We start from the raw sequence: 10,628 nt of genomic DNA on the forward strand, positions 1-10,628 counted from the left end.
TGGCACAAAAAACTTTCAGGATTTGCTCCAGAAAATCAAAAGGATTTTCACTGTAATGTAAGGTGTGAATTTAATGGCTCTTATTTGTATTTCTTCACACTTGTCTTGAATTCAGTATTAGATTTTCAAAAATAACTAGTATTTTTCATCTTAAATAAGAGAAAAAAATTTAATACTTGCTCAGTTTCATTTTGTGCCAGCATCTTCTCAAAATGGCCTTTCTGCAAAGTCTGTCAGGTCACAGAGCTATATCCATCATATGCACATCTTGTGTGCCTGTCCTTGTTTAGGGCAAATTTGGGAGGAAAACCTCCAAAGGACCCCCCACAGGAAGCAAACCCAAGCAGCCCGTCCCCAACTGGTTCGGGAAGAAATTTCCTCAGAGAGAAGTGGAAAAAAACTGTTTATTCAACAGGCAAAGCACTGCCAAGCACAAAAAAAACCACCCCAATACCAAATAACAAAACCTCTCGCTGTTCTGAAGAGATGACAAATTCAGAAAGTCTCTCCTGGTGGTGGTAGCTTGGCTCAGTCTGTCCCTCCAGCTCTGCAAAATGCCACTGCCCAGGCCAGGCCCCAATGGACCACAGGTGCAAGCTCCTGGTGCTCCCCCTAGGTCCCCAGTCCAGAGCTGCTTCAAATAATTCCAGGAAAAAGGAAAAAAAATGTCTGGGGAACTTCTCTGCTTCAGTTAGTCAAAAACTACCTAAAAGCAAAGGAGAGCTCTCTCCCGCTGTTCACCACAGCAATACAGTCCAGAGACAAAGCGATGAAACTCCTATCTGTATGTTTTGAAAACAACTACCTCACATTCCATCACTTCTCCTTCCCCCCTTCACTCTCAAATCCAGCGTTAAAGGTACAAAACTTGTTTCTGGGCTAAACAAACGAATGGGGATATCATTCAACATGACAAAGTCACCCCATGACAGTGCCTGAGGTGTGAATGAAAAGAATCTATCCTTAAGATAAGACAAGGCATGGTCTGGGACAGATGTCCCATTGTGGCAGCTAGTTTTTAAGTACCATTTTCTTATAACCAGAGATGCAGGTATCAAAAAATCATTTTAATTTATATTTAAATCAACACACAATCCATAACTATACATTTTAAAAATGGCTTTTACTTAGTTGTTTATACTGGAAAAGTCTAGAAAAACAGTAATTTCTTGTAATAGTCATAAAGACATCTTGTATGTTTTGCCTCAAACAAGCAGTTCTTCAAATGAATTTGCCATTTCAAATAGTTTTGGAATAGAGTCCTAACAAGATGCTGATGTAATTCACAAGTCAGCATCTTAAATACAAGTCTGCATTTAGGCAGGAACAATAATAGTAAGGGGCAACACCTACAATTCTGAAGGGATCAGTTCTTGAGGAATGTCCACCTGCCACACCCCTTTTCTTCCTCTGGCAGGAATTGGTTCCAGGAGCCACCTGGGATTTGAAACAACAGTCAAATATTTCTGTTCTAGATTACTGAGGACAGCTTTGTTTTCCAGCTCTAGAATCTCTTCAGGAGGCAGGTTTTCTGGATATAGTGATGTTTCTCCAACGTCAATTAATCCTGTATTTTACAATTAAAATAAAAAATTAGTTGCCAGTTTGATCTAGAGAAAAGTTTTAGACGAGTAGCCCTCCCTGAGGACACAGAGAACTGCCAGTGTGTTACTAGAAAAGCACTGTCAGAGGGGAGGCATACCTCCCACCAGTGCTGTTTGCTGCAAAAGTCCACGTGATTTAACTGGGGTGGAGAAAAGGGAGAGGGCACAGTGAAAATCACCACAAACCAGAGATGCAGAATTTGAAAAGCAGCCTGCATCTAACAAGACACAGCTGCTATCAAAACTCCTGAGCTACATTTGGCCTTGAACCAGCTTCTGTAAACACTAAGACTTCCTCTGCTCCTCTCAAGCCACTAACATTTTAAAATCATTAAACCATTTTGAAATTTCTACCTACTCCACAATTAAGCATGCAATTTATGTTAAGGCTGCAAATCTACATATTAGGTAGGACCTACAGTTTTCAGCACTACAGAACCACAACAATGTTCAGTGTATGTGACATAATAATTTTGTTGTGCAGGAATAGCTAAAAGTATTCAAATGACAATGAAAGATGGTGTAATAAAGATACCCTACAACAAATTAGTACAAATGAGCACTGGATAAAAACTTTTTAAGTGTACAGTAAGCAACCTCTGCTATAGGTCAGCACAATTTATGCAGTGAAACATCACTGCCTCTGCACTGTTACAGGAACAAACTTCACTGCCCAAATACCAAAAGTGACAAGGGGGGGGTCTGTAAAACTGAAATAGGATTTATGCAATTATTTATGTATACTCTTAAATGACATGCAAAGTGCTGCAATATGTATTTGAGTTGACTGTTAAGGAACTGAAAGTTTGCTTAGAAAATACAACCCAAGGATACTTACCTGCAATAACTCCTCTGCCAAATTTTTCCCCGTCATCCAACAAATCTTGCAGTTGTTTCGGTGTCATGCCCAACCTATTCTGAAGAATTTCTCTCCATGCTTCATCTTCCCAGTCCTTAACAGCTATATGAATAGCAATGGTGCGGTTCTTGTAGCCTGCTAGCAAAGGACGCCAGCGAGTCTCTACTGTTTTGACTTGGTTTAGAAGCAACCCTGCGTAGGGCTGTCGGAAGGAAAGGCAACCGAATTTCATCGTGCTGCTCGCAACAAAAGCCGTTTATTTTCTGTAAACACATAGACGCCCGGGAATCAGTCTCCACAAGCGGGCGACGCCGGTGACAAGCTCCCGGCTCTGGAGCCGCGGAGCTGCGCGGAGGGAAATGCGCGGCCTCCCCAGGGGCGGGTCCGGCCCCGCGGGCCCCGCTCTGCCGGGCTCGGGCCGCGGCTGGGCCGCGCCGCCCGAACAGCCACCCCCGCGGCCGGGCACAGCCTCGGTCCCGGCCGCCGCCTCGCGGCCATGCTTGCCCCCGCGGCCGGAGCTGCTGGGGCCTCGTGGCCCGGCCCAGCCCGGGCCCCTGCATTGGCTCCCGGGGGGAGCGCTCCGCCGCCGCGCGGCCATGGAGACCCCGGGGCCGCCACCTACCTGCGCCGCAGCTCCGCGCCCTCCGCTCTGCTGGCCCGCCCGGACGGTGGGTGCCGGGAGCGGGTCGGGGCGGGCCGGGAAGCGGCGGCATCGCGGGCGGGGGCGCGCGGGCGCGCCGCTCCTGCGGGTTCTCGGCCCTCCCGGGAGGAGGAATGGCGTTATGGCGTGGTTCTCGGCGGTCAGGAGTGGTGGATGCCCGGCAGTGGGTGCAGAGGGAAGGGAGGAGCTGCGTGTGCCTTGCGCGGGGAGTGTCCGGTGCGACACTGCCAGGTTTGGGCGATGGGCTTGGTGCTGTCCTGCTCCGGGAGCACCGTGTCCGCAGGACCTCGGGCTCTGCAGCCGGGCGGTGCAAGGCTTTCGCGCTTCTGGTCATAACTATAAGTAATTTAGCACATGAAAATTCAGTGCGGCTCAGTTCACCTCCTTGCTTGCTTTAGCCACTGGTTTGTTTGGGACAGAATTTCCCAAAGTGTTCTCATCCAGCCCTGCTCTCTGAGGACACTCTTACGTGTATCCTGTTGCATTCAGTTGCGTGTTTTTCGTCAGGGCTTTGCCCTTCTAATACAAGCGTTTTGAACAACGCAGTTACTGTTTGACAACCGGTTTTGTGTGTGCTGGTCACAGTGTGACCCCTGACAACAGGGACCAATGTGTGGGGGCCTAGTGAACACTGTAAAACTAGAGACCTTACAGGAAAATATGATTTGGAAAAGGAGAGGGTTAGAAAAGATGTATAGTCCCACTGTATGTGTTCCGTTTTAAGGGGCAGCCTATATATATATTTTATGTCAGTGGACACATGTTTGTACATGGTAATTTCCAAGGTATACAAATCAAAGTGACCTCATTATGGTAGACATACTAAAAATGGCTACTGACGCAGCAAGTTGAAGAGTTGAGTCCTGCCTGAAATTTCTGCAGGTACAGAAGATAAAAAAACTGCAGGTGTATCTGTGTCCAAATAAAAATCCTGGAGATTAATCTCTCCTATAAAGACTTATCTTTCAGCTGAGGGCAGTAAATACAAGAAGTTTTTGAGGAGCTTTGCCATGCACACATTTGAGAGAAAGGGAGGAGAGAGTTAGGACAGACAGACAAGAAGAAAAAGAAATGTGTTAGGGACGGAAAAGAAAAAATGATAGTATTCACAAAGGGGAAAAGTAATGACGACTTTTCTTTTTACTTTAACAATTCCAGGAACTCAGAGGTGAAAAGAGTAAAGTGATCTGCTGGAATTACATTGAGAACGAGAGATGGGTGGATCCTATACTTAGAAGGGCAGAGGAACTTCCCATAGCAAAAGGTAAGATTAGTCATGGGTTTTTTTTTGTTCAGGTCTCTAACTTTGTGAATAATGGATATTTATTGGTAAAACCTTACAAGTAATCTTAGTATTTTGTAACTGCAGAGTTAAGTGATTCTTTTTATGAGAGCTGGTTTTGGCATATGCTTTAAGTATACCTTGACTGAATATTGTGTATTTTGAAGTATTTTATGCCTTACAGAATTTAACTGTTGAGACTTAGTTTTACTTACTGCCATTTTCTGAAACTTCTGCTTCATTATCCCATTTTTCCCCTGGATATTTCCAATATCTTGTTCAAAATGTTCCAGATGGAGTCATTCCAGTTCTTTATATAACATCATAATAAGAAGAGAAATTAATAGATTATGTGAGTTTAAATTCATTATGGTTTTTACTGGGTTATTACTTTAAATGCTTTTTTTTGCTTTAAGCTGTTTTCATCTTACTATATGTGCATGGTTAGTATTAGAACCTGTTGAATCTGTTTAGAGTTGCAAGTGAGTAATGAGCGTTCATGGGGGGTTTGATATATGCTTTTGGTATTTTTCCACTGTATAATTGTGTTTTATGTAGGGGTTATTTATTTTGGGGAAAATATAGGCAGAATGTTTTCATGTTGTGCAAGCAGCTTTATTTTTGTTCATGTACCTTAGAGTATGATTTTGTATCATGTGTTTCATCACATAAATAAAATAGATATTTTTTTTCTTGATCTAAGGAAACATCTCCAGGGTACTTAAAATCTCAAGTCTGACAGCTCTAAATAAATTATAAATAGCAGAAAATACATGTGCTACTATCAAAGGTGAATAAATATGTTGAAAATCTGCTCTCACAAAACTGTCTTACTTGGTTTTTAGAAACTTCGTTCCATATATTGGAACACTCACCAGAAGACATAACAATTTCTAGCAGCATGTAAATAAGGCTCTATAATTAGCAGTCTTTGCGTATTGTTCAACCTTTTATGTGATGAGTGGTGAAGGGACTTTAGCTGGTTTTCTCAGGATTGAAGAAAATTATTCAAAGTGTATAGCACTGAATATGAAAAAGAAAATTAATTCTCAGCAGATGATCAGCTTATGCTTGGCATCTTAGATGCACTTTATTGTTTTCTGGTCACTGTGGCTTTCACATGCTAACACTAATCCCAAATTATCTCCTCTTGGTGCAGCACCTCACATACAATCTCACCAACAGGAAATTCTGCAACTTGTGTCTGTGCTTCTGTAACTTCTACTTCATTTCAGTGCCTCTATGTTAGCTTTCCTTAGAGTGTCTCTAAGCTTAATTTTGATAGAACAAAAACTACATAATTCCCATTACAGAATGTTTTACTGCTTTCTGTGGAACTAAAACAATCCCTGGTACATCATTTATAAGGACTCAGGTCTGATCCCATCTAGATAGGCAAGCATTGCTTTGTTCCTTGTCACATTCACTTAGTAGCTGATTTTACAGGGTTCAGTGCACAGCAATAGGGGCTGGGATATCTTGTGTCAGAATCAGGTCAAGGGACTTGATTGGCTACAGTTCATTTCCAAAGTGGAGACTGATGTGGTGCAGTATGTTCTAGGAAACTGGGGGTCAAAACTAATATTTCAGCTGTTAATAACCCATGAAATACAATTCAATACAATTATTTATATTGAATGGTCACTATTTAATAGTTGACATTCATGAGAATCTGTACTGACATTTGAACATACACTGCATTTTAGAACATCAAACAATGTGAAATGTGCTGCTGCAACTGTATTCTTTTGGCAGTAATTCCATCATAAGGACTTCTGTCAGCCTTCTACATTTTGCCCCCTTTGCCTTAATTTTACTCAGTCTCTGATTCTATCATTACAGTTAAAATAATACTTATATTTTGCCACGCTGTTTTGTATTTTGTTGTACTTATCATAAGAAATTATGATGTCTTAAGCTTAGTTCAGTAAACATATTCTCCAGGTTCTTTAGATGATTCTCTTATTTCCAAGTTTGTTGCAACACTGTTTTCTGAGCAAGTCTCTGAAAATTTGAATCTTTGGCTCTTACTTTTTTTTATACACACCTTGCCCCCCACACCCTGCAAGTAAAGCATATTTCTGGTTTGTAACACATCACTGACATCACTAGCCTTGTCAAAAATTTGGGCATTATAAATAGTCATAGTCATAGATTGTTGGTGACTTTCAGGAAAGTTTTCTTGTGTCTGAGAAATATTTTAAAGAGGTGAGGCCAAAGCATTAAGTGTTCTTTTAAGTACTCTACAATGTGCTAGACACCCCTAGACCTCAACTACCACCACACGATGTCCTGGTTGTCGCTTTTCCATTAGATCTTGTTGCTGAATTTTCCATGTGTTTGCGCTGGGCAGCAGTTGTGTTAGTGTGAGAGAGGTCAGGTCTGCTGGTGACTTTTATATGCCAAGTGATTTATTTCTAAAACTTATAGGTGGCTAATATTTAGAGGCCATCCTGGTCCTTCTGCTTTTCTGAAGGTTAAAAGAAGGTTGCAGCTATAAGGCTGAGCCCCAAGCTGGCTGATTTAGAAACAACTTGTGTAGCTCTCCATAGCAATTTTTTTTGATTGAGATATGTGGCTTCGTGCTGAGGTAATGTGCAGGGGAAGGAGAGCTTGTAGTAATGAGCTCTCCTTCCCCTGCTGATTATTATGTCAAATCCACAGCCAACTCTGCTGTATGTTGCTGCATAAAACATTTTAAAAGATTAGACTGATCAACACCTTTTTATGGCCGTAAGTCCTCAACCAGGGTTCATGCCCTCTGAAATGCTGAAAACTTTTTTAAAATTAATCTGCAGTCCTGCTGTAAAGGGAGTAGGTATCTTTCCTTCATCTAATTGATGCTGTCTGTCTAGCTTTATAACTATTTGGAGTTTCAATCTCTTTTAAGATGCAAGGTGTCAGTGCGAGTTTTAAAAAATCATAAAGAGCTATTTCTAATAGATAAGTAATAGAATGTTTGCACTACTAAATTAAAATATTAATGACTTCATTTGTTTCCTTAGTAAAATCTACTTTCTATGACATTTAAAATGCTCGGAAGTTCTTCCAAAAGTTTGGCTATGTACCTTTTCATTCCATCTAATCAGGAGACATCTAAAGAAAGAAGAGAAAATTAGTTGCCTCACCATTTTGAATTAACCACAAAAGATACTCCTGACAAGAGCTGTAAGAAGAAGAATTCATGTGCAGAAGCAATTGCTTTTTCTGACTGGTTCTGTATGTTCTTTTATGACTAAAACATTACTTTGACTATTGATAAAACACTAATCAAAATGGAAAATGCAGTTTTCCTCTGAATTACCTTCTCTCTGAGCTATCATCCCTGAGAGAAGTGGGTCAGTTTAATTCTGTTTCTTCTTGGCTTTTTGATGGGAAGGGGTTTTTTTACTTATGTTTTGGGGGCCTTTGAGGTAATTTTTGTTTGGTTGATGTGGAATATTAGTGTCTGTATAGTCTCTGTTAGAGCAGGTATCAATGAATGATTTGTTATATACTGGGAAGAAAATTATTAAAGAATTCAGGGAAGATTTTGCTTCTAGCTTCTACAGGTTGTTTTTCTGTTCTTGCTGTTTAAAAATATTTGCAATAAAGGGGAAACTTTATAGATGTCTGTATAGAGTTGCTGTGCGTGTTTATGATTGTGATGATTAGAAAAATGTATAAAAGTCAAATACAGAATTGCTTGGTTTGATGTGTGGTGATTAAAACTGGTTTTATCATTCTAAATAAGAATTAAAAAATAGTTAGCTTCTGACTTCCTCTTCCTGATAAACTCTTATGTATATTACTAAATGAGTCATTATTATTGAATGAGTTTTGTGAGTTGGTTTCAGGATTTTTTTTTAAAATATATATTTTGGACTTAATTGCCTTCTTAATTGTCAGGTGTCTTGATTTCCACTTCCTTATTGTCCCCATTAGCAAATACAGTACATTTTCATCACATATGCCTACTTAGATGAAGGTTTACCTTTCTTTAGGTATACTTGCAATGCTATCAGTTATTCCTACACTGTTAATCTAAATGTACACTGGGGTACTTCATATTGTGTTCTAATCACTAATAAACATGTCAAACGAACCTCATTTCTAATACATCAGCAAGCAGAAATATAAAGGATATATAGGTCGATTTTGTCCAAAATCTGAACATAGATTTGAATTGAGGGCTTATATCCCCTTCGTTGTAGATAAACTCTATAAAATACCTTGTATCCCTCTCAAAACGAGAGCTCAACATACAGCTCTTAAATGAGAGGGGTTTTCTTCCTCTTCGAGGTTTAATACGCATTTTTCCTTCGTTTTGGTTGGATGAGCAGGTCCAGAGGGGGTTTTGCTGGCTCGCCGTGGCGTGTCTCTGGGTGGCGCCAGGAGCCAGGGAACATTCCCGAGGTGTGGCTGTGCCAGGGGCAAGCGCTGCCCGGCTCCCTCCTTGTGCCGCTCCTCGGAGGGAGCTCTGCTTCCGTTCTAGGGCAGAAACAGCGATTATTAGAACAGACGCAACAAATTATTTGAGTAGCTTGCACTATATTTTACTTGAAAAATCAACTTGAAAATGTCCCATATTGGTAACTGAAGTTTTTGCATTAAAGGGAGGGAAGGGAGGACATTGACGCCTTGTGCAGTTCAATGGACTGTGTATTTGGGTTATCAAGAACTGTCTGTATTCAGCTTCATGTTACTACGTGCTTCATTTAGATCTAATTTGGTTTCCTACTCCCAGCTCCAATCCTAGTCCTGCTTTACTACCAGCACTGCAATTCTTCTGCAGCTCCTGCATTGTTTCATTACCCCAGAAGTTCAAACACCTCTGTAGTACCTGTAAGTCCTGCTCTTCAAGCATGCTAAGATCAAGCAAAAATAATTTATTCTAATGGTCTAAAAAGCCACATAATGTTATGGGAGGACTACACTGTGTAATCATTCAATCAGTGTGTTGTCTTCACACAGAGTAAAGAAAGAATGCCAGTTCTTTGGAGGCCAATAGCGATTTAATCACGAGGAAAAAAAGAGAAAAGCTAGTTTTGTTAGAAGTAGACGAAACCTTATGTCTCTGGCATATCTGGCAGCAAAACACTAGCAGAATGTTCTGGATAAAGAGGTATTGAGAATCCTCAGTGTTTTACTGACAGTAGAAGCTTAATTGAAAGGCAACATAATATCCACTGCCCAGTCCTACAGGTTGTATGTAAAGAAAGAGGGAATCTGGACAGTGTGGCCAAAGTGATAAATCTGGAATAGGATGATCAAAATATTCTTTTCTAATAGGGAATTCCAGGTTTGATGGCAACTTGAGCATGTCCAGAAATGTAGGGCTAGTAGTGCCCTATGAAGTTAACTTGTAAGTTTTTTAAAAATAAAAATTTAAGTGCTGCAGTGGTAGTAAGTTCATTATCTCCGCTTCCTTTGTTGAATCACTTTTCTTTTTTCACCTTGTTACGTTATTCAGTATTTTCTTAAAGTTCAGGTTTCTTGTGAATCTGATGGGTTTTTTAAACCTAACTTTCTTAGGTTTGATATTTTGTAGGACTAAGTTCATATTTATACTCCAGTTTGAACTCTAATTAATTTGTGCATGCTCCCTTTTCAATTCTGTGTGAATTGAATTATTTGCTATCATGTGGGTTCTTTGCTATCATTGTGAGGGTGACTGAGCGCTGGAACGGACTGCCCAGAGAGGTTGTGGAGTCTCCTTCTCTGGAGATATTCAAAATCTGACTATGTATGACCCTGTATGACCTGCTCTGGGTGACCTTGCTTTAGCAGGGGGGTTGGGCCACCTTCCAACCCCAGTCTCTCTGTGACTGTGATTATTTTGTTTGTTTTATCATTTTGGGGGGTTTTGATAACAGTTCTGTATTTTTAGTATAGTGTTATAAAGTATTTTGACTTGTGAACATTCAAAGAAAAGCTGACATTTTAAAACATGATTACATAAGTTTAGCCTATGAAAACAGAACATTTTGAATTTATATGTTCATTGATAAGAATGCAGATATAACTTTTTGAAATTAGTGAATTGGTCATATACAGAGCTCAGAACCAACAAGTTTCCTGCTATGAGTCTCATCAGAATGAGGTGTTAACTCCTCTGGAAGTGTCTTTACTTTCTTGTTAGTGTCGACGTACAAGAGGGATGGATCTATATAAGTAAATACATAATAATAATCCTCTGCTGCATTTAAACATCTGGCCTACAAATTTAAAGTGTGCACAGAA

At 40.4% G+C, this 10,628-nt stretch overlaps 2 protein-coding genes across 2 annotated transcripts; one reads left to right on the forward strand and one right to left on the reverse strand.

Annotated features, from left to right (window-relative positions):
* Positions 1 to 386: 386 nt before the first annotated feature.
* LOC130253326 (protein EOLA1-like) lies at positions 387 to 3,355 on the reverse strand. Its single transcript, XM_056491823.1, has 4 exons — positions 3,086 to 3,355; positions 2,443 to 2,726; positions 1,354 to 1,567; positions 387 to 631 (listed from the first exon to the last, which is right to left on the reverse strand). Exons 2-4 carry the CDS (start codon positions 2,693 to 2,695, stop codon positions 613 to 615), a joined length of 486 nt encoding a protein of 161 aa, XP_056347798.1. The 5' UTR covers positions 2,696 to 2,726; positions 3,086 to 3,355; the 3' UTR covers positions 387 to 612.
* On the forward strand, positions 2,733 to 8,605 carry LOC130253327 (basic proline-rich protein-like). Its single transcript, XM_056491824.1, has 3 exons — positions 2,733 to 3,131; positions 4,283 to 4,388; positions 7,496 to 8,605. The coding sequence occupies exons 1-3, from the start codon at positions 2,823 to 2,825 to the stop codon at positions 7,504 to 7,506; spliced, it is 426 nt and encodes a 141-aa protein (XP_056347799.1). The 5' UTR covers positions 2,733 to 2,822; the 3' UTR covers positions 7,507 to 8,605.
* The last annotated feature ends 2,023 nt before the right edge of the window (positions 8,606 to 10,628 follow it).

The sequence above is a fragment of the Oenanthe melanoleuca genome, chromosome 4A, assembly GCF_029582105.1.
Source record: "Oenanthe melanoleuca isolate GR-GAL-2019-014 chromosome 4A, OMel1.0, whole genome shotgun sequence".
NCBI classification, from domain to species: domain Eukaryota; kingdom Metazoa; phylum Chordata; class Aves; order Passeriformes; family Muscicapidae; genus Oenanthe; species Oenanthe melanoleuca.

What these genes read in the sequence shown, in the direction of transcription:
- LOC130253327 (XM_056491824.1), top strand. Translation starts at nt 2,823, where the DNA reads ATGCGCGGCCTCCCCAGGGGCGGGTCCGGCCCCGCGGGCCCCGCTCTG. An exon ending in TCTGCTGGCCCGCCCGGACG is followed by an intron (nt 3,132 to 4,282) that starts GTGGGTGCCGGG and finishes TAACAATTCCAG; the next exon opens with GAACTCAGAGGTGAAAAGAG.
- LOC130253326 (XM_056491823.1), bottom strand. Translation starts at nt 2,695, where the DNA reads ATGAAATTCGGTTGCCTTTCCTTCCGACAGCCCTACGCAGGGTTGCTT. An exon ending in TGGCAGAGGAGTTATTGCAG is followed by an intron (nt 1,568 to 2,442) that starts GTAAGTATCCTT and finishes TGTAAAATACAG; the next exon opens with GATTAATTGACGTTGGAGAA.